We start from the raw sequence: 20,778 nt of genomic DNA, 5'->3' as shown, positions 1-20,778 counted from the left end.
TTTTTCATGACAGAGTTTCTCTTTGTAGCTCTGGCTGTCTTCAAACTCACTCTGTAGACCAGACTGGCCTCTAACTCAGAGAGTTCTACCACCACCCAACCCCTTTTCTTTCTTTTTTGAGACAAGGTCTCACATGTAGCTCTGGCTAGCCTGGAACACTCTGTAAACCAGGCTAACCTAGAACTCAAAAATACCCACCTATCTCTGCTTCTCCAGTGCTTGGATTAAAGGTGTGCACTATACATGCTGGCTGGCCTGGAACTCACGATGTATATCAGACTGGCTTTGAACTCACATAGATCCACCTGCCTCTGCCTCTCAAGTGCTGGAATTAAAGAATGAAATCACAACTGCCCAGCCTGTGAATTTCAGGTTTTAATGAGACCTTCTAATATTCTTTTCATATATGATGAGAGCCCTTATATCTTAATGATTCTACCCACTTCCTTCGAGAAGGTAAGACCCTTTAGCAGATGCTAATAAAATTATTAATACCTTAATAGTCACAGTGGCAAATCTCCTTTTTCATGTTAATGTTGCTAATATGTGTTTTATAAATTTCTTCTTAACCTGTCTAGACAAAAGTTTGTAAGTTTAAGTTTTTCTTTTTCTTCTATTTTTTAATTTTTTTTCTGCAAGCCAACAGCTGTTTCCCCTCCTTCCTTTCTTCCTACTCCCTCCTCCATCTCTTCTCTGTCCTCTCCCATCCACTCCTCCTCTATTTCTATTCAGAGAAGGGCAGGCCTCTTTTGTTGGTTGTTTTTTTACTTCTTTGCTCTTTCTCTTTGGGGCCCACCACCTAGCTCCCAAATAAATACACAGAGACTTATTATTACTTATAAGTGCCTGGCCTTAGCTTGGCTTGTTTCTAGTCAGCTTTTCTTAACCTAAATTATCCCGACCACCTTTTGCCTCTGGGATTTTTTCTTTTCATGCCTGGCTGTGTGACTGGCCCCTATTGTCCTCCTCTCCTTGCTCCTTTGTTCATTTTTCTCAGAGTTTCCCTCCTTTTTTATTCTCTCTGCCTGCCAGCCCTGCCTATCCTTTCTCCTTCCTCACTATTGGCCATTCAGCTCTTTATTAGACCATCAGATGTTTTAGACAGGCAAAGAATCAGTTTCTCAGAGTTAAACAAATGCAGCATAAACAATAGCAACACATCTTTATATCATTAAACAAATGTTCCAGAGCGTAAACAAATATAACACACCTTAAAATAATATTCCACAACACGCCTCCCATGGATATCAACCAAACATGGCATATCAAGTTGAAGAAGACTGACTGGAAGAGGCAACCCATTATGAGGATAAAGATCCTAAAACCCAGCAAAAAGAGTCAGAGACAGCCCCTGCTTCTACTGTTAGGACTCCCATAAGAAGACGAAGTTATGCATCTATAATATATGCAGAGGGCCTAGGTCAGTCCCATGCAGGCTCCCTGGTTGGTTCAGTCTCTGTGAGCCCCTTTGAGCCAGGTAAATTGATTCTGTGGGTTTTCTTGTGGTGACCTTGACCCCTCTGGTTCCTACAATCCTTCCTTCCCCTCTTCTGCAGGATTCCCCGAGGTCCACCTAATGTTAGGCTGTGGGTCTCTATATCTATTTCCATCTTTGATGATAGTTGGACTAGGCACTAATTTATCAATATAGCAGAATATCATTAGGAATCCTTTCATGAACTTTTTTTCCCCCGGTCGTGTTTGGTTCTTTCCTAGGTCTCTGGGATATCCAGCCTCTGGGTTCTGGCCCTCCAGGCAAGCGTCAGGTGGGCTGCCTCTTGTAGCATGGGTCTTAAACTGGACCAGTCATTGGTTGGCCACTTCCACAATTTCTGCACCACCTCTACCACAGCACATCTTGTAGGTAGGACAATTTGTAGGGTGAAGGTTATGTGGCTGGTTTAGTGTCTGGTTCCGAATCTTTTCACTGAAAGTCTTGCCTAGTTACAGGAAATAGATAATTCAGGCTCTGTATCCCTCATTGCTAGGGTCTTAGCTAGGGTCACCTTCATAGATTCCTGGGAATTTCCATTGTACTAGGTTTCTACTTTGTCCCCAAGATGCCCGCAATTCCAGTTGTCTCTCCCAGTACTCTTCCCATCCATCCTCCCTCTACTTGATACCTTCTGTTCTGGTCCCCCCCCCACTCCCCCTCTGCCTGTGATGACTATTTCCCCTTCCCAGGGAGATTCATGCATTTCCCCCCCCCCCATCTCTTCTTGTTACCTATCTTCTCTGGGTCTGTGGATGGTTATCCTTTGCAGTTATTATCCATTTTTAAGTGAGTACATACCTTGTCTTTCTGGGTTACATTTCCTAGTTCCATCCATTTACCTATAAATTCCATTATGTCATTGTTTTCAGTAGTTAAGTAATATTCCATTGTGTAAATGTACCACAATTTCTTTATCTATTCTTCATTTGAGAGGCCTCTAGGTTGTTTCCAGGTTCTGGCTATTACTAATAAAGCTGATATGAATATAGTTGAGCAAGTGCCCTTGTGGTATGGTAGAGTGTCCTTTGGTTACATGTCCAGGGGTAGTATACCTGGGTCTTGAAGCAGATTAATTCCCAATTTTCTGAGAAGCTGCCATATTGTTTTCCAAAGTGGCTGTACAAGTTTGCATTCCCACCAGCAATGGAGGAGTATTCCCCTTGCTCCACATCCCTACCAGTATGAGCTGTCATTGTATTTTTTTAATCTTGGCCATTCTGACAGACATAAGATGGAATCTCAAAGTCATTTTGATATGCACTTCCCTGACATTTCTTTAAGTGTTTCTCAGCTATTTGAAATTCCTTTGTTGAGAATTCTCTGTTTAGATCTGTACCCCAATTTTAATTGGATTATTTGTTTTTGTTAATGTCTAGTTTCTTGAGATCTTTATGTATTTTGGAAATTATCCCTCTGTCAGATGTGGATTGGGTGATGATCTCTTCCCATTCTGTAGGCTGCTGTTTTGTCCTATTGACCATGACCTTCGCCTTACAGAAGCTTTTCAGTTGAAGTCTAATTCATTAACTGTTGACCTTAATGCCTGCACAACTGGTATTCTGTTCAGGAAGTTGTCTCCTATGCCAATGCATTCAAGGCTTTCTCTTCTGTTAGGTTCAGTGTATCTGTTTTTATGTTGAGGTCTTTGATCCACTTGAACTTGAGTTTTGTGCATAGGGATTGATGTGAATCTATTTGCATTCTTCTACATGCTGACATCCAGTTAGACTAGCACCATTTGTTCAAGATGCTCTCCCACCATGTAATTTTAACTTCTTGATCAAAAATCAGATGTCCATAAATGTACGGATTTACATTTGGGTCTTTGCTTCAATTTAATTGGTCCACCTGTAAGTTTTTATGCTGATAAAATGCAGTTTTTATTACTATAGTTCTATAGTAGAACTTGAAATTAGGAATGGCAATACCTCCAGAAGATTTTATTGTACAGGATTGTTTTAGCTATCCTGTTTTTTGTTTTGTTTTTGTTTTTCCATATGGAGTTGAGTATTGTTCGTTTTAGGTCTATAAAGAATTGTATTTAAATTTTGATGAGGCTTGCATTGAATCTGTAAACTGCTTTTGGTCCTATGTCAATCCTATTGATCCATGATCATCGGAAATCTTTCCATCTTCTGATATCTTCTCCAATTTCTTTCTTCAAAGACTTGAAGTTCTTGTCAGATAGGTCTTTCACTTGCATGGTTAGCATTACAATGAGATATTTTATATTATTTGTGGCTTTGTGATGGGTGTTGTTTCCCTGATTTCTTTGTTGTTTCCCTGATTTCTTTCTCAGCCTGATTATTGTTTGTATATGAGGGCTACATTATTTTAGTTAATCTTGTATCCAGCCACTTAACTAAAGGTATTTATCAGCTTTGGGGTTCCCTGGTAGAGTTTTGGGGGTTGCTTATGTATACTATCACATCATCTTTGAATAATGGTACTTGGATTTCTTCCTTTTTAATTTATATCCCCTTGATCTCCTTTTGTTGTCCTATTGCTCTAGCTAGAACTTTAAGTAGTATATTAAATATATATATGGATAGAGTAGACAGCTCTGTCTTGTTTCTGATTTTGGTGAAACTGCTTTGAGTTTCTCTCCATTTACTTTGATATTGGCTGTTGGCTTGCTGTATTTTGTCTTTATTATGTTTAGGTATGTCCCCTATATCCCTGTTCTCTCCAAGACTTTTATCATGAAGGTGTGTTGGATTTTGCCAAAGGCTTTTTCAACATCCCATAAGATTTTTTTTTTCTTTCAGTGTTTATGTGTCGAAACATCCCTGCACCTCTGGGATGAACACTACTTGATCATGGTGGATGATATTTTTTATGTGTTCTTGGATTCAGTTTGCAAGTATTTTTTCATCAAAGTTCATGAGGGATATTGGTCTATAATTCTCTTTCTTTGTTGAGTCTTTGTGTGGTTTATGTATCAGGGTGACTGTGGCCTCATAAAATGAATTTGGTAGTGTTCCTTCTGTCTCTGTTTTGTGGAATAATTTGAGGAGTATTTGTATTAGCTCTTCTTTGAAAGTCTGGTAGAATTTTGTGCTAAAAACACCTAGTCCTAGCTTTTTTGGGGGGTGGATTTTTAATGACTGCTTCTATTTCCTATAAAGGTCTATTTAAATTGTTTATCTGATCTTGATTTAAATTTGGCAAGTAGTATCTATCAAGAAAACTGTCCATTTCTTTTAGATTTTTTAATTTTGTGGAGTAGAGGTTTATGAAGTATGACTTAATGACTCTTTGAATTTCCTTGGTGTCTGTTGTTGTGTCCCCCTTTTGTTTCTGATTTTGCTAATTTGGTTATTCTCTCTTTGCCTTTTAGTTTGGATAAGGGTTTGTCTATCTTGTTGATTTCCTCAAAGAACCAACTCTTTGTTTGATTCTTTGTATTGTTTTCTTTGTTTCTATTTGATTGATTTCATACCCAAGTTTATTTCCTCCTATCTTCTCTTCTTGGATATTTGCTTTTTGTTGTTGTTCTGGAGCTTTTGGGTGTTGCTAGTATGAGATCTCTCTAATTTCTTTGTGAAGGCACATAGTGCTATGAACTTTCCTCCTAGCACTGCTTTCATTGTGGCCCATAAGCTTGGGTGTGCTGTACATTCATTTCTATTGAATTGTAGGAAGTCTTTAATTTCTTTATTTCTTCCTTGACCTCAGTTGTCATTCAGTAGAAAGTTGTTCAGTTTCCATGAGTTTGAAGGCTTTCTGTTGTTTCTATTCCAATCTATGGTGGTCTTATAAGATGCAGGAGGTTATTTCAATGTTCTTGTGTCTGTTGAGACTTGCTTTGTGTCTGAGTATATGGTCTATTTTGGAGAAGGTTCCATGAGGTGCTGAGAAGATATATTCTTTTTTTTGTTCAGGTGAAATGTTCTGTATATATGTTAGGTCCATTTGAATCATAATGTCTGTTAGTTCCATTATTTCTGTGCTTAGTTTGTCTAGATGACTTGTCTATTGGTGAAAATGGGGTGTTGAAGTCTCCCTCTATTAATGTATAGGCTTCAATGTGTGATTTAAGCTTCAGTAATGTTTCTTTTATAGATATGGGTGCCCTTGCATTTGGGACATAGATGTTCAGAATTGAGACATCAGGGTGGGTTTTCCCTTTGATGAGCATGATGTGTCCTTCCCCGTCTCTTTTGCTTAATTTTGGTTGGAAGTCTATCTTTTTAGATATTAGAATAGCTACACCATCCTGCTTCTCGGGTTCATTTGCTTGGAAAATCTTTTTCCAACCCTTTATTCTGAGGTAATGTCTATTGATGTTGAGGGGTTTTATTTATTTTTTTAAATCCTCATAGCAGTTTCTCCTCCCTCTTCCTTGTCTCCCAATCCCTCCCCATTACCTCCCATCTGCAACCCCCATCTACTACTACTACTCGATTTCTCTCTCTCTTTTTTAAAGATTGTTTTTTATTTATTAAGTATATAATGTTCTGTCTGCATGTGTACGCTCTTAACTTCTGAGCCATCTCTCCAGCTCTCCTCCTCCATTTCTATTCAGAATCAACTAACCTGTGCTCATGGGGGTTCACAGAGACTAAACTGACAACCAGAGAGCTTGCACTAAACCTACCTAGGCCCTCTGCATACATGTTATAGTTGTGCAGCTTGATCTTCTTGTGGAACTCCTAACAATGGGGAGCAGAGGCTGTCTCTGGCTCCATCAATTGCCATGGGGGCACTTTTCTTCATACTGGGTTTCCTTGTTCATCCTTATTACAAGGGGAGGAAGGTTCTTAGTCTTACTGCAACTTGATATGCCATGCTTGGTTGATATTCATGGGAGGCCTTCCTTTTCATTTTATTCCCCTCTGTACTAGGATCTAACTCAGAGAGTTGTACATGATAGACAAGTGCCTGATCACTGAGCTACAGCTCTAGTACCCCTAAAATTATTTCATCCAACTTTTGCTTATGTCAATTTTCTCTAGAAAATTGTTCACTTAATTGAATTTCGTTCTTACCTTTCATTTTCTTTTCTCCAACTGCTTTGTTGTCCTCTTTCTAGCCTCTTGGGCTGACAATGAAGATAACGTTCAATATGTTTTCTTTTTCTGAAATCTGCAGTTAATAACCTACAGATTTTCCTATTACTACTTTAAGGGCATTTACATACTTAGATATGTCATAAAATATTATAATATAATTATGCATATTTTAAAATTTACATTTAATTTGTCCTAAGTTGCTACTAATTCTGGGGCATTTAGAAAATGTCCTACTTGTTTTTATATACTCCTGGTTTGATATGATAATTGGCAAGAAATTTGGCCTCTGTTTATCGTTGCCGTGACAAAACATCTAACAAAGCAATTTAAAGGAGGATTATTTATTTTGACTCAAAGTTTGTAAAGACTCAATCCATCTTGGTTGGAAGTGTCAGGAGGTAGAGAAAGGAAATCATAGAAAGGGAGCCAGCCATACAGCCCTAGAGACACATCCCTAGTGACCAGACACCCAAATGTGTGCTTCATAAATGTAGGCATCTCTCACTCAATCCAGTCAAGCTGACAATAAAAATTAGCCATCACGATCTTCACGGCTGTTCATTTTTAAAAATGTGCTGGTGCTTGGAAGCTGAGCCTGAAACCTCTGTGTGCAGGTGAGGTATCTAAGCATGTCATTCAGGTCCATTCGGTTGATTATCACGGCCAAATTGTTGTATTATACTGCTTGTTTGTTCAATCTTTTTCCTTTCCTAAAAGAAGCAGATTAAAATGACCCAGTATGACTGTACCTTTGCTTCTGTCAACTCATATTTCTATATTGAAGCTGAATTATTAGGTGCATATACATTTAGAAACTGTTTTATTTTCCTGGAAAATTATTTTATTAAGTTTATTGATAATTCCATATATTTATAGAATGCTTTCTTAATACTCCTTTATCTCTCTCTATTCCCTACCAAGTTCCTGATTCAGGTCTCTTGATTTCGTCTGTAACCCACTAAGTTCAACCAGGGCCATTTATGTGGAGTCACTCACGGAGTCTGGTGGGCTTACCAATGGGAAAAAGCTCCGCATCCCCCAGAATATGCCCATAGCCAATAGATCATCTGTGACATGTAGGGCCATTAGGACCTGTCTCTGTACACAGGTCCAATTCTGGCAACCCAAGCTGATGTGGATTTGTGATTGTGAGTGTGATTGTGTCTTGCCCAGAAGATGATATTTTGAAATCCTTCCATAGTGTTCCTTGAGCCTTGGGATGGCATATATGTTGTTTAGGGCTGAGCAATCAACTAGCACTTATCAGCCCTTTAGGCAGTCATGAGTCCACATTTGCCACTATTCACTGACAAGAGGGACATTTCTGATTAACATGGAGTAGCATTTGTCTATCCCTATTTTTTTTTATTTTTTGTGTATGAGTGTTTTGCCTGTGTGTATGTGTGCACCATGTGTGTACAGTGCCCGCTGAGGCCAGAGAGCATCAGATCCCCTGGAACTGTAGTTACAAATGGTTGTGAGCTGCTTTGTAGGTGCTGGGAATGAACTGAACCCAGGTTCTCTGGAAGAACAGTAAGAGCTAACCACTTAACAATCTCTCCAGCCCCCCACTATGCCTATTTTTAATGTTACAAATCCTAGAACCTTTATCTAGTAGCTAATGGAAGCAGAAGCAGACACCCATAGCTAAACACTGAGCTGAATTCCTGAAATCCAGTTGCAGAGAGGGAGGAATGATAAGCAAAGGGGTCAAGATCAGGCTGGAGAAACCCACAGAGACTGACTTGAACAAGGGAGACTGATGGCTGGGAAACCAGCGTTGAACTCTCCCAGACCCCCTGAACATGGGTCTCAAATAGAAGGCCTGGGCAGTCTATGGGACCTCTGACAGTGGAACCAGGATGTATCCCTAGTGCACGAAAGGACTTTGGGAGCACATTCCCCATGGAGAGATAGTCCCTTAACCTAGAGACACAAGGGAGGGCCTAGTCCTTACTCCAAATGACTTGACAGACTTTGATAATCCCTCCTGGAAAGCCTTACCTTCTCCGTGGAGTGGGTAGGGAACAGAATGGGAAGGGGTTCGGGGGGCATGGGAGGATAAGACAGAGAGGGAACTGGGATCGATATGTAAAATAAGAAAAAATAATAATAAAAGAAAGAAAAGCAACAATGAAAAATCTGTTTTAAACCAGAAAAAAAATATCTTCTATAGCATGAATAATAAAAACCTAGAGACAGATATTGGGGTTAGAAAAGCAAAGCAGCCAGCCACAAGAGAGTTCTCACCTCTACCCGAAAGGGTAGTACTGTTCTCAGACTATATCTGTCTCCACCCAACCTCAGACTGCATTGAGCTTCTGTCTCCTCCTGTCTTATTCCTCTCTAGTGCTGGGATTAAAGGTGTGGGATCCCAAGTGCTTAGAGCACCTTTATGTGATCTCTGTTTATCTTTATTTAGACTGATTCACTCTCATGTAGCTCAGGGTGGACTTGAACTAACAGATCTATCTGCCTCCGTTTCCTGAATGCTGGGATTAAAGGTGTGCACCACCATTGCCGGGCCTCTGTGGCTGTGGCTAGCTTTGCACTCTGATCTTCAGGCAAACTTTGTTATATCATAAACAAATATCACCACAATTCTTCTTTTGTCTTTAGTAATTATTTTAATTATTATTGTTTTTAAATAAATGTGTATATCTATATATCTGCTATCTCTGAAGGACTTTTTTGACATACTTTTTCCACTTCCATAAAATTCACAATAATCCCTTAATAAAAACCTAACCCTAGAATATTTCTGTATCTCCCTGGCTTCCCTCAAAATAACTTCAGAGTTGGTTTGTTCATATCTGAGTCTGCTTGATCTTTTAGCTATCTTTGCCCTGATGTGGCCCTTCTTCCCATCTGGGTTTTCAAGGTATGAACTTTCTACCTAGGATGTCCATGCTCCGTGGGGAGCCTTATGTTGAACTTTCTTCCGTGTTGGCTTCTCATGGTTATTTCACCTGTCCCTCTTTTCCTTGACTGTGCCCTGGACCTGAAGGGGCCAGCTGGTCCCTCACCAGGGCTTTGCAGGATGCCTTGGGTGTGTTCATTTTTACCCAATCGCTTGTTTTCTGTTCTTGTCATTAGTGGTCATTCCTATAGTAGTACCACTATCTCTAATATGCTGGAATCTCCACTGCAACTAAGGCTACACCTACAACGGCATCTCCTAGTCTCTCATCAGGGTGACTGACCCTGCCACACAGTGCCTCCTTTCAGCTGCTCTCCAAGACCCTTTATACTTGCAAAACTAGCACCCGTGGGAAACTCTTACATGTTGCCAAGTTCAGCTGCCAGGTGAGTTGCAAGCTTGGCCTTTGTGGTGATTCTGAGGAAAGTCTTTCCAGATTTTGCCTCAACAATGCTGTTCTGTTGTTAGTCACAGCTGATTTTTGAACCCAGACAACCTTCATCAATTATCCTATTACAGCAAAGTTTACCTAAGTGGTGCTGGTCTCTCGTTAATCACAGCTGATTCCTCAGCTCCAGATGACCAGAAACCTGATTGGTCCTCCTCCTCCTTCTTCAAAAACGATTTATTCACTATGTATACAGTGTTCTGTCTGCAGTATCCCTGCAGGCCAGAAGAGGCACCAGATCTTGTTACAGATGGTTGCAAGCCATTATGTGGTTGCTGGAAATTGAACTCAGGATCTCTGGAAGACCAGCTAGTGTTCTTAACCACGGAGCCATCTCTCCAGCCCCAGAAACAAGATTTTTTTTTATTTTACATATCGATCCCAGTTTCCTTTCCTTCCCTCCCTCTCTCTCCCTCCCATCCCTCCCCCATCCCATCCCCCATCCCATCCCATCCCCACCCCCACCCCCGGACTCCACAGGTAGGGTGATGCCTTCCAGGAGGGGTCAACAAAATCTGTCAAGTCATTTGGAGAAGATACTAGGCCCTCCCTCCTGCCTCTAGATTAACGGAGTATCCCTCCATGGGGAATGTACTCCCAAAGTCCTTTCGTGCACCAGGGATACATCCTGGTTCCACTGTCAGAGGTCCCGTAGACTTCCCAGGCCTTCTGAGACCCATGTTCAGGGGGTCTGAGTTGGTCCAATGCTAGTTTCCCAGCTATCAGTCTGGGGGGGCCCATTAGCTCTTCCTTGTTCAGGTCAGCTGTCTCTGGGGTCAGAAACAAGATTCTTAATTTAAAATATCACATGAACTGGGCATTACTATGCTTTAACCTGCATTCAGGACACAGAGCAGGTGATGCTCTTAAGGCTAGCCTGGTCTATAGCAAGTTCAACAAAACAAAACAAAACAAAAGCCAGGGTACATAGGTAGAGAGACCATGTCTCAAAAAACAACAAATGTCACATGAATACCTCTGATAGGCTTTTGCTTCCTTCTGGAACTTCACAAGTCAGGCCCCCATTGTCTGTACTGCTCTTAGCATCCATTTCCAAGTTCCTCAATAAATCCTGAGCACTTCCTACTCAAAGTTTCCAATGCTTGCACAATCCTCCACCCTGCAAAACAACACAATTAGGTCCATCAGCAATACACCACACCCCTGGTACCAATTCCTGTCTTCATTTGTTTTCTAAAGCACAGATAAAACACTTGACCAAAGGTAACTTGAAGTGTAACCTTAGAGGTCACAGTACATCATCCAGGAAAGCCAGGGCAGGAACTTAGGGTGGCAATTTAGGAGCAGGAACTGAAGCAGAGACCATGGAAGATTGCTGCTTGCTTACTTGCTTTCCATGGCTTCCTCGGCTTGCTTTCTTATACATCCCAGGACCAGTTAACCAGGCTTAGTGACACCCAGAATTGCTGAGCTTTTCCACATCAATGATCAACCTAGAAAACACCCTACATGGAGAGATTTCACTTCCAGTGGACTCGGGTTCTATGTCTAGCACCTACCTGGCAGCAGCTAACAACCATTTTTTAACTCCAATTTCAGGGGGAATCCAAAGCCATCTTCTGGCCTCTGTTGGCACTGTGTACACACACACACACACACACACACACACACACACACACACACACACACACACGTGCGCGTGCCCCATAGTGTATAGACATATATGCAGATAAAACATTTATACAGATAAAAATATTTAAAGCACATAAAAGAAAATGTTCTTGTGGGCTTGCCTACAGCTCAAACTGATGGAGATGAGGTTCCCTTTTCCCAGTGGATTCTAGTTTGTGTCAAGTTGACAAAAACTAACAGGCATGGGTTCTAGAGTTGAACTCTAGTTTCCAGGCATTTGTAGCAAGTGATTTTACCCAGTGAACTACCTCACCAGCCCAGCTCTCTGTCTGAGCTTGTACTCAGCCTTCGTGTGTGTCACACATTGTGATACTCCAGTAGGTTATTTATTATCTCCATGCTGCCTCTGTGTCTTTTTGCTATAGCCTGGTTGTCTTTTTTTTTTTTTTTTTGAAGGAATTGTCTATTAGTTTTATTAGTGTGTACATAGATTGTTTTGGAATATTTGTGTATGTGTGTGTGTGTGTTAATGTGTGAGAGAATGTGTGAGTGTGTATGTGTGTGTATGCACATTAAGGCCAGAGGTTGGTAATGTGTGCCTTCTACTATCACTTAGAACTTCTCATTTTGGGGATTGGGAGAAAGGTAGATGAGCATGAATGTTTGTCATTCTCTTCATCTTTCCCACCAGAAATCACCAATTGACTAGACTGCCAATTAGCTACCAAGCAAATTCCAGACCTGCTTGTCTCCATTCCTCATGGTCAGGATTACAGATATGCATGGCCACACCCAGCTTTTTACATGGATAATGGGGATCCAAACCCTAGTCCTCATGCTATGTGGCAGGCAATTTGCCAACTGCATCATCTCCTCAATATGAATGCTGGTCTCTAAATGTCTCAAGATACCTAAAATCACTGATAGTCAGTCTCTTCTGACCCCATTCCTCCAGTGAGTGACCTTGTCCTTTCTGGCTGGTAGTATTACAACTAGAAACTGATGGTTAGTGTTGGTTGTTTCTATTAGTAGTAGTAGTATCAGTAATGATCAGATTGACATGATCTGGTGTCACCTAGGAGACAAAAGTCTTTAGGCATAGTTGTGAGGAATTATTTGGATTGGATTAGCCTCTGGGCATGCCTATGAGGGAGTGTCTTGATTAAGTAAACTGAGGTGGGAAGACATACCATAATAGTTGGCAGTGTCATTCCCTAGGCTTTGGGTCCTGAACTGTATAAAAAGGAGAGAGCTAGGTGAGTATGGTATTTGTCACTCTCTGCTTGACATCACATGTAATGTGCTTAGCTCACTATGATAATTTGTACCCTGTAAGAATGAACTAAAATAAATCCTTCCTCCATCCCTTAAGTTGTTTTTGTTGGGGCATTTTATCATAGCAACAGGAAAAACAACCAAAAGAAGAAACCAAAACACCAGGATTGGGGCCAGGTTCTGTGTTTCCCATGGAGCCAAGAGATTTAAGATTGAATGGAAATTTGTTTCTAGTAATGATTTTTTTCTTTAAGCTTTTAAAATTATGTGCATGTGTCTCTGTGGGGATATGTGCATGAGTGCCACTGGCAGAGGCTAGAAAAGGGCATTGGAACTGGAATTAAAGGCAGTTGTGAGTTATGGGATAATGTGTGTTGAAACTGAACACTGTAAGAGTAGCAAACATTCTTAGCCTCGGAGGAACCTTTCTGGCCCCTATTAACAGTGTGTCTACCTATGGACAATTAGCTATTGGGATTTCATTAATGGTCCAGTGTAGCTATTAAACCTGGATCAAAGCTAATTTTCATGACTGATCTCTGTTTTGTTTCTGTATCAATCTTTTTATCTATAGTGTGACTTTTCTTCATTTTCTTCGTGTGGCCCATGGCAATGCTGGCCTTCAAGTCCAGCCACGGGAGGCCCTCTGATGGTAATGGCCCTTTTACATATAGCAAGAATTTGTGCAACTCTTGTGTTTGATCTTGTCATCTATGGCCAATAGGCCTGTGATCTCGTTTTCTTGTTGAATCCAGGCAGGATTCAGGTACCACAGACATGGAAGGTTGTGGATATGTGTCTCCTTCTGGCAACAGTTGTATAGGATGAAAGTTGAGAGGAATGTTCCTTGATGCATCAGGCTTGGAGTGTTTCTAATAGGGAGGTTTTACACTCAGATTGGTTGTTTCCTGCATTAGTATATTTTTTATCATCTATTTGTATTTTCTGAGGAATTTGGCTATTTTGTCTGAATTTCAAGTTTATTGCCAGTATAAAACACAGCTCTCACCTCACAGGGACAAGAGATAGTTTATTCTGGAGCCAAATATGAGTGACCATGGACTGGGCTATAGATTTAGGCTAACTTAAACTCCACGACTAGTTACAAGACAAAGAAAATCCTAAATTGAGGTGTTTGTAAAAGACATTGGTTGAGCCATGGGCAGGCAGGTGACAGCAAAGCAGAGAAAACTCTGCTACAGTTTCACATGACACCTGGTGGTATTTTTAGATTTGGGTTGGTGGAAGCCAGTGGCCTGCTAAGAACACATTTTAGAGTTCTGATAATCACAAGAATGTTAGGTCAGGTACGTGTGAGCAACAAACGGCATTCCAAGAACTAAAAATAGCCCAAGATAATCAAGCTCTAGTCTGAAATTTTTTAACTCTAATTTCAGTGTAAGGCCTTGTAGACTCTTTAACATAGGTACAGTCTCCTCTCTCTCTCTCTCTCTCTCTCTCTCTCTCTTTCTCTCTCTCTGCTTTCTGGGAACTTTAATGCACACCTCTTAGTTTTTAAATATCTAAGGAATTTTCCTGCCTTGTTACTTTTTATGCCTTTCATCTTTTTAAAAAAGATTTTATTTTTTATGATAATAGTTTTTATTTAAATTTGAAACAGGCTTGTTTTACATGTCAATCCCAGTTCCCTCACCCTCTCCCGTCTCCCCCTTCTGTTCCCCCCCACACACACACCATACCCTTTCTGCTCCCCAGGGAGAATGAGGTCTTCCTTTGGGGATCTTTAAAGTCTGTCATTTCATTTGCAGGAGGGCCTAGGCCCTGTCTCCATATGTCTAGGCTGAGGGAGTATCCCTCTATGTGGAATGGCCTCCCAAAGTCCATTTATACACTAGGAATAAATACTGATCCACTACCAGAGGCCCCATAGACTGCCCAGTCCTCATAACTGACACCCACATTCAGGGGGGGCTGGTTCTATCCTATGCTGGTTTTCCCAGCTATCAGACTGGAGTCCATGAGCTCCTCCTTGTTCAGGTCAGCTGTTCCATGATTTTATTTTTAATTATACCTGTTGGCTGGCATGTACTCATGAATGCAGGTTCCAGTAGAGGCCAGAAGAGTTGAACTATCAGGCAGTCGTGGGCCACCTGACATGGGTGCTGGGAGCCAAACTTAGGTTCCCTTGAAGAGCAGTGTGTGCTCTTAGCCGCTGAGCTGCCTCTGTATCCACTTCCTTTTTTTTTTTTTTTTTTTTTTTTTTGTTCCAGGGAGTTAGCTAGAGTCCTCAAAACTTCTGAAACTGCTTCTTGATGCCAGCAGCCTTAGTGACCTTGAGCACATTGAAGCACACGTTCTTGCTCAGGAGCCTGCACTCTCCCACAGTGACAGTGTCCCTAATCTGTACGTCCCTGAAATGGGGACAGGTGCATAGACATGTTTTTGTGGTGCTTCTCAAAGCGGTGGTACTTTCAGATGTGATGGAGATAGTCCCCACAGATGACAATGGTCCTTGGCATCTTCATCTTGGTCACAAATCAGACAGGACCCGACCTTGGATGGAGACGTTACCAGTGAAGGGACACTTCTTGCCTATGTAGGTCCCCTTGATGGCATCCTTGGGGGTCTTGAAGCCTAGACTGATGTTTTTGTAGTACCGAGCAAGTTTTTCATTGCTGGTTTCTCCCAGCAGAACACGCTTCTTGTTTTGAAAGATTGTAGGATGCTTTTGGTAAGCACATTCGGTCTGAATAGCCGCCATCTTCCCAGCAGCCTGAGAAAAAAGAGAGCCATTTCCCATCTTTTTAAGTAATATTACCGTGAGCTATTAATTTTACTAGTCTTAAGCCTTTGACTTAGTCAACCTGATTTATTGTATTGAAAATACTTCATTAATGTCTGTCCCCTTTTCTCTAATAGTTTCTTTGAGATGTGCTCTTTTCAGCTTGTTGAGATATGTGCTTAAATCATTGGTTTTGTTTGGTGTTGGTTTCTTATAAATCCTACCTGTCCTGGAACTCCTATAGCCAAGGATGCATTTCAACTCCATATAGGCAATTCCAACTCCCCAGCTTTGAACAATGTTTTTAGCCTTTTCCAAGCTGGGAATTTCTTTCTTTAATGACTCATTTATTTTTATTTTATGTGTATTGTGTTCTGCCTGCATTGTGTGTCTGTGTGAGAGTGTCAAGTTCCCTGGAGCTGGAGTTACAGACAATTGTGAGCTGCCATATGGATGCTAGGAACTGAACTTGGGTCCTTTGGAAGAGCAGCCAGTGGTCTTAACCACTGAGCCATCTCTCCAGCCCTGGGAATTTCTTTACAGGCACAGCTTTATCACACCAATTTTGAAATTTGGTGCTTTAGTTGTTTTTGATTAGACAGATAAAGGATTTTATATCTTGGGTTTCTTTCCTGACCCACAGATTATTTAGAATAACATCTGCTAATCAACACATATTCAGTAGTTTTCTGTTATTTTTATACTGATTTATAACTTAATTGCTCTGTGGTCAGAGAATTTTTATGACTTTCAAACCCATTGGAATAAGCCTAGAGTTTCTTTAGGATCAACTTCAATGACTATTCTAGAATAATATTGAGTATGTCAGTATTGAGCAAAGTGTGAGGTTCTGCTGGTCATATCTGTTCCCACTGGCCTCTTTGTTCATTCTATCACTACTGAAAGCCAAGCATTTGGTTTCTTCTTGTTTGATAACCTCTGCTCCTTGCAATTGGAGGTTTTATTATTTGACTGACTTTATGGACTTGCTCTCCTTGTACTCTTTCTTTTGCACCCCTGTCCCCTATTCTGATCTCCATTTTTATAGAGGATTTTTGCCAGCTCTGGTCAACCATTGTCTAAATGGAGTCTATTGATCTACATCTTTTCGTGTCCAAGTGATGTATATTGTTCCCATGTTTTGCCTTTTCATTTTCTTAATAAAGCAGAACATTTTAATTTTGTGTATGCTATGTATGCTTGTATGCACACTCATGTGCACAAATACATGTGTGAAGGCAAGAGTTCAACCTTGGGTACCATTGCTCAGGAGACATCTACCTTGTTTTGAGGCAAGGTCTCTCCCTGGGACTTGGGGTTCACTGATAGGGTAGATGAGCTGGCCAGCAAACCCCTGGAATCCTCATGTCTCCTCCTTCCCAGTGGAATTACAAATGCGTGGACATTGTGCATAGCTTTATGTATGTCAGTGCTAGTGATGGGACTCCTGTCCTCATGCTTGCAAAGGAAGCACTTTACCTATTGAACTCCAGCTCCAGCCCCAGCCCCAGCCCCAGAACATTTTGACAATTCCAAACTTACCAGGTCTGACTTTTATCATCTGTGTGTGCCATCTGAGAATTTTGTCTAGGTGAGGTTGTGATGTTTTCCTCCTGTGTGTTCTGCTAGGAATATATTCTGAGCATCCTGTCAGGTGGCCATTAGGGTTTGCCCTTTCTACGTGGACATACAGTTCTTAACCACCACCCCAAGTTGCTTTGTGCTCTAGTTTAAGTCCATGTGTCTGGTGCCTATGGGTTTAGAGTGCAGAGAGACACAGGAAGAGCAGGTGGACAAGTGGAAGCTCCTTGGGGGTACAGGGCACTGCAGGCCCAGGGGTGGTGGGGTCAGTATGGTCTAGGAGGAACCTGTACAGTTCAGGGAAGCAGTAGGAATGTACTGTGAAAAATCCACATTTAGCCAGATATCATCATGGTGCACACCTTTAGTCCCAGCACTTGGGAGGCAGAGGCAGGCAGATCTCTGTGAGTTCAAGGTCAGCCTGATCTATAAAGTGAGTTCCTGGACAGCCATGATTATTATGCAGAGAAACCTTGTCTTGAAAAACCACACACACACACACACACACACACACACACACACACACACACACACACCACAATTAGGGCTTGGAGAGAGAAAGGGAGTGATGAGGGGTATGAGAAGGGCAACAGTGGTCAGCCAAGGGCCTGTGATGCCTGGGGGGAAGACTCGGTGTAGACTGTGGGCATGGCCTGTGGGAACCCAGCAGATATTGGAAGGGCAAAGAATAGAGTGCCTGGGACACTGCAGTGTTTGGTGTGTGCCTATGGGAATGATTGTCATCAAAAGGATGGATGCCCTCCCTGACACCAAGGGAGAAGATGGTGTCAGGGAGGGCATCCAGAGGAGAAGACACTGGTGCCTTTCCTCCAAGTAGGAGGGAGGATAGCCACTGAATTAAAGCCATGGAGTTGGGCAGAGATAACAGAGGCTCTATATTCCCTCACCACACATTAGGCATACCTAGAGAAGGTCAAGACGACCCAATGTGGGCCAGGCATAGTGGTGCACACCTTTAGTCCCAGCACTCGGGAGGCAGATACAGGTGCATCTCTGTGGTTTTGAGGCCAGCCTGATCTACATAGTGACTTCCAGGACAACCAGGGTTACATAGAGGGACTCTTAGACAAAAACTAACCCATGCCAAGTGGCCTAGGGTAGCCAGGAAGGAGGAGAGCACTTGGGGTGGGTGTTGGTCAAAGATTGTTGAAAGGTAGCAAGGACATAGAAGGCTGAGAATTACAGGGGGAGGGAAGGCAGAGTGGGCAGAAGCCATGGAACTTGAGGAGAGTGGAGGGCAGACAGACAGAGTGGACAGAGGCAGGTAGAGATGAGGCTTCCCTGTGTGTCCACTGTCAGGTAGGAGTGACTGTTCTGAGCCATGCGTCCTTTCCTTTGCCTTGATGTCTGTTTCTCTTTTGCAGAATTAAAACAAGGAATTCCCCAAGATTTGTCTTCTTCCCCCAAATTAGACAGATACAAAATAGCAAGACAATTAACAGAAAAAGCCATCAAGGTAAATGTGTTTCGGGACTCGCGGGTGGGAGTACTGTTTAAAAACTGGGAAATTATTTTGGAATTTCATTTTGGGTATTGGCCTGATTGGATGACTTCCTCCCATATGGAGATAAGTATCACTGTTGACTCTGAGTTTCTTGTATAGCCCTTGCTGGCAGCCAGCTCCTTGTGCCCCACGAACTTATACAGCCACATTGTGGATGATAGGCATTCAGATTACTTCCCCCACTGAAAGGCAATTTGGTAGGGCCCTCTGGCCCACATATCTCCTATGGGTGCCAGGACTTAGCTCCAGGCATCTTCTGAGCATGCTCCTAGATAAGGTCAGATCTTCCAATGGGCAAGGTTAGGTGTGTTGCCTAGCAACATACACTTTTCCATAGAAAAACAGCACTACAGCTGACGCCTGAAGCCATATCAATGTCTGTGGGCCATGTTACTGCTTGAGGCCATGTTGAGGTCTGTCCTGTAGCTGGAGGCCATGTTGATGTTCATAGTATGTGCTCCTGCCAGAAGCCATGTTGTTATCACCAAAAGCCATGTGTATGTCTGTGGCCTGTGCTGCCACCTGAAGTGATATAGTTGAGCTGCCATGAGGGGCCATGTTAGTGTCTGTGGCCATGTTGCCAGTGGTGGCCATGTTGATATTCATGCCTTGTGCTGCTACCAAGGCCACGAAGGTGTCTGTGGCCAGTGCTATGGCCTGGACTATATTGGTATCTGTTGTCTGTGTTGCCACCAGAGACCATGCAGAGGTCTCTGGTCTGTACCACTAACAGAGACTGTGTGGATGTCTGTGGTCTATGCTGCTGCCTGAATCCACATTGATATCCGTGGGCAGGGCTGCCACCAGGGACCAAATTGGTGTCTGTGGCCCGTGTTGCCCTAGAGGCCATGTGGATGTTCATGGTCCATGCTGAAGCAGAGGGCTGTGTTGCTGTCCATAGTTTGTACTGCCACTGAAGACCGTGCTGAGATCCATGGCATGTGCTGATGCCAGAAGCCACATGGGTGTCTGTGGTCCATGCTACCATTGACTGCATAGGGCAAGGAAGCTTCTTTTGGTATGGGTAATTCCAGAGTCACAGGTGAGAGAGACATAGAAGGCTTCTGTGACAACCCATATCCCCCTCCCAGCTCCCTAAAAAGTAAGAGCCTCGACAGGAAGACATTGAAGAGAACTATTAAAAATTGTGATAAGGATGATGAAGTGTAGCTCTCCACAATTGATGGCTTCTGGCAGGGGCGGAGGTGGGGAAGGACTTAGCTTTCTATAACAGACTGGCCACTGGGAATTTGACCATGCTCCAGTGACTAGATGGACAACATAAATTGGACTTGTTTTTCTGGGGGCTGGGGGGGGGTAGACCTGGGAAGACTGGGTAGTGAGTGTGATAGGATGTGTTATGAGAAATTCCCAATTAATCAATAAAATATTATGCTGGAGAAAAGTTAAATAAATAAAAATACTTTTGACCCATACAGGATGCAGAACATGCCTATGCTCATGCACACACATACACAAAACAGCACCACAGTGTGACAGCATCTAGGCTTAGCTTGTCTCTATTCATGTCTCTGATGAAATCTGAGCTCAGCTTGTTTTTCTATCTTGGATCTGTGATAAAGTCTAAATTCAGACTATCTCTTTCATGATGGGCTCTGGGCTCAGCTTGTCACTGTCTGATAGGGTCTAGGCTTTGATGGTGGCTTGGTGTGCTGGCCAAGATTCATTCTGGCTGTGCTGACTTCCTGAGTGTCTCTGATTTCAGCCCTTTGAGAGTCAGCAGAATCCCTCCTCTGTGGTGTTACAGCCATCAGTGGGGACATTCTGAGCTTCAAGTCTCTGTTAGGGACTCCCTGGCTATTCATCAGAGTCACTGATTTATGACCTCAGTGACATTTGCAAAACCCTGTCGCATTCTTGGCATGGTACCAGTGATTGTGGTGTGATATCCTGTCACCTTGCTGGTTAGAGTCCAAGGAGGGTGTTCTGCATGTATGACCTTTCAGGTCTATGCATCTGCTGCAGGACTCCAGCTGGTTCTGCTTATCTCTGACCCTATTAGTGACTGAGTACAGGCCAGGTCACTGACTTCACCTAGCATGTGATTTGGGGTACCCACATGAATAACAGCTTCTCTTCTGTGGCTACATAAAACACCTGCAGCCTCATATTTTATTAAGAAAAGGAATTTATTTGCCACCCAGTTTTAAAGGCTGAAATCC

The 20,778-nt window shown here is 42.3% G+C and overlaps 1 protein-coding gene and 1 pseudogene across 1 annotated transcript in view; one reads left to right on the top strand and one right to left on the bottom strand.

The window, feature by feature from the left end:
* Positions 1-20,778, top strand: part of Ttll8 (tubulin tyrosine ligase like 8) — a 41,356-nt gene that overhangs the window by 948 nt on the left and 19,630 nt on the right. The window contains exon 2 of the mRNA XM_051189585.1: positions 18,456-18,547. Coding sequence (XP_051045542.1) covers positions 18,456-18,547 — 92 coding nt within the window. The remainder of the gene's footprint in view (positions 1-18,455; positions 18,548-20,778) is intronic.
* Positions 14,980-15,468, bottom strand: LOC127225931 (40S ribosomal protein S11-like; annotated as a pseudogene).

The sequence above is a fragment of the Phodopus roborovskii genome, unplaced genomic scaffold (assembly GCF_943737965.1).
Source record: "Phodopus roborovskii unplaced genomic scaffold, PHOROB, whole genome shotgun sequence".
Classification (NCBI taxonomy): domain Eukaryota; kingdom Metazoa; phylum Chordata; class Mammalia; order Rodentia; family Cricetidae; genus Phodopus; species Phodopus roborovskii.
Note: the sequence above shows the minus strand (reverse complement) of the source record. Positions and strands in the feature narration are given on the sequence as shown.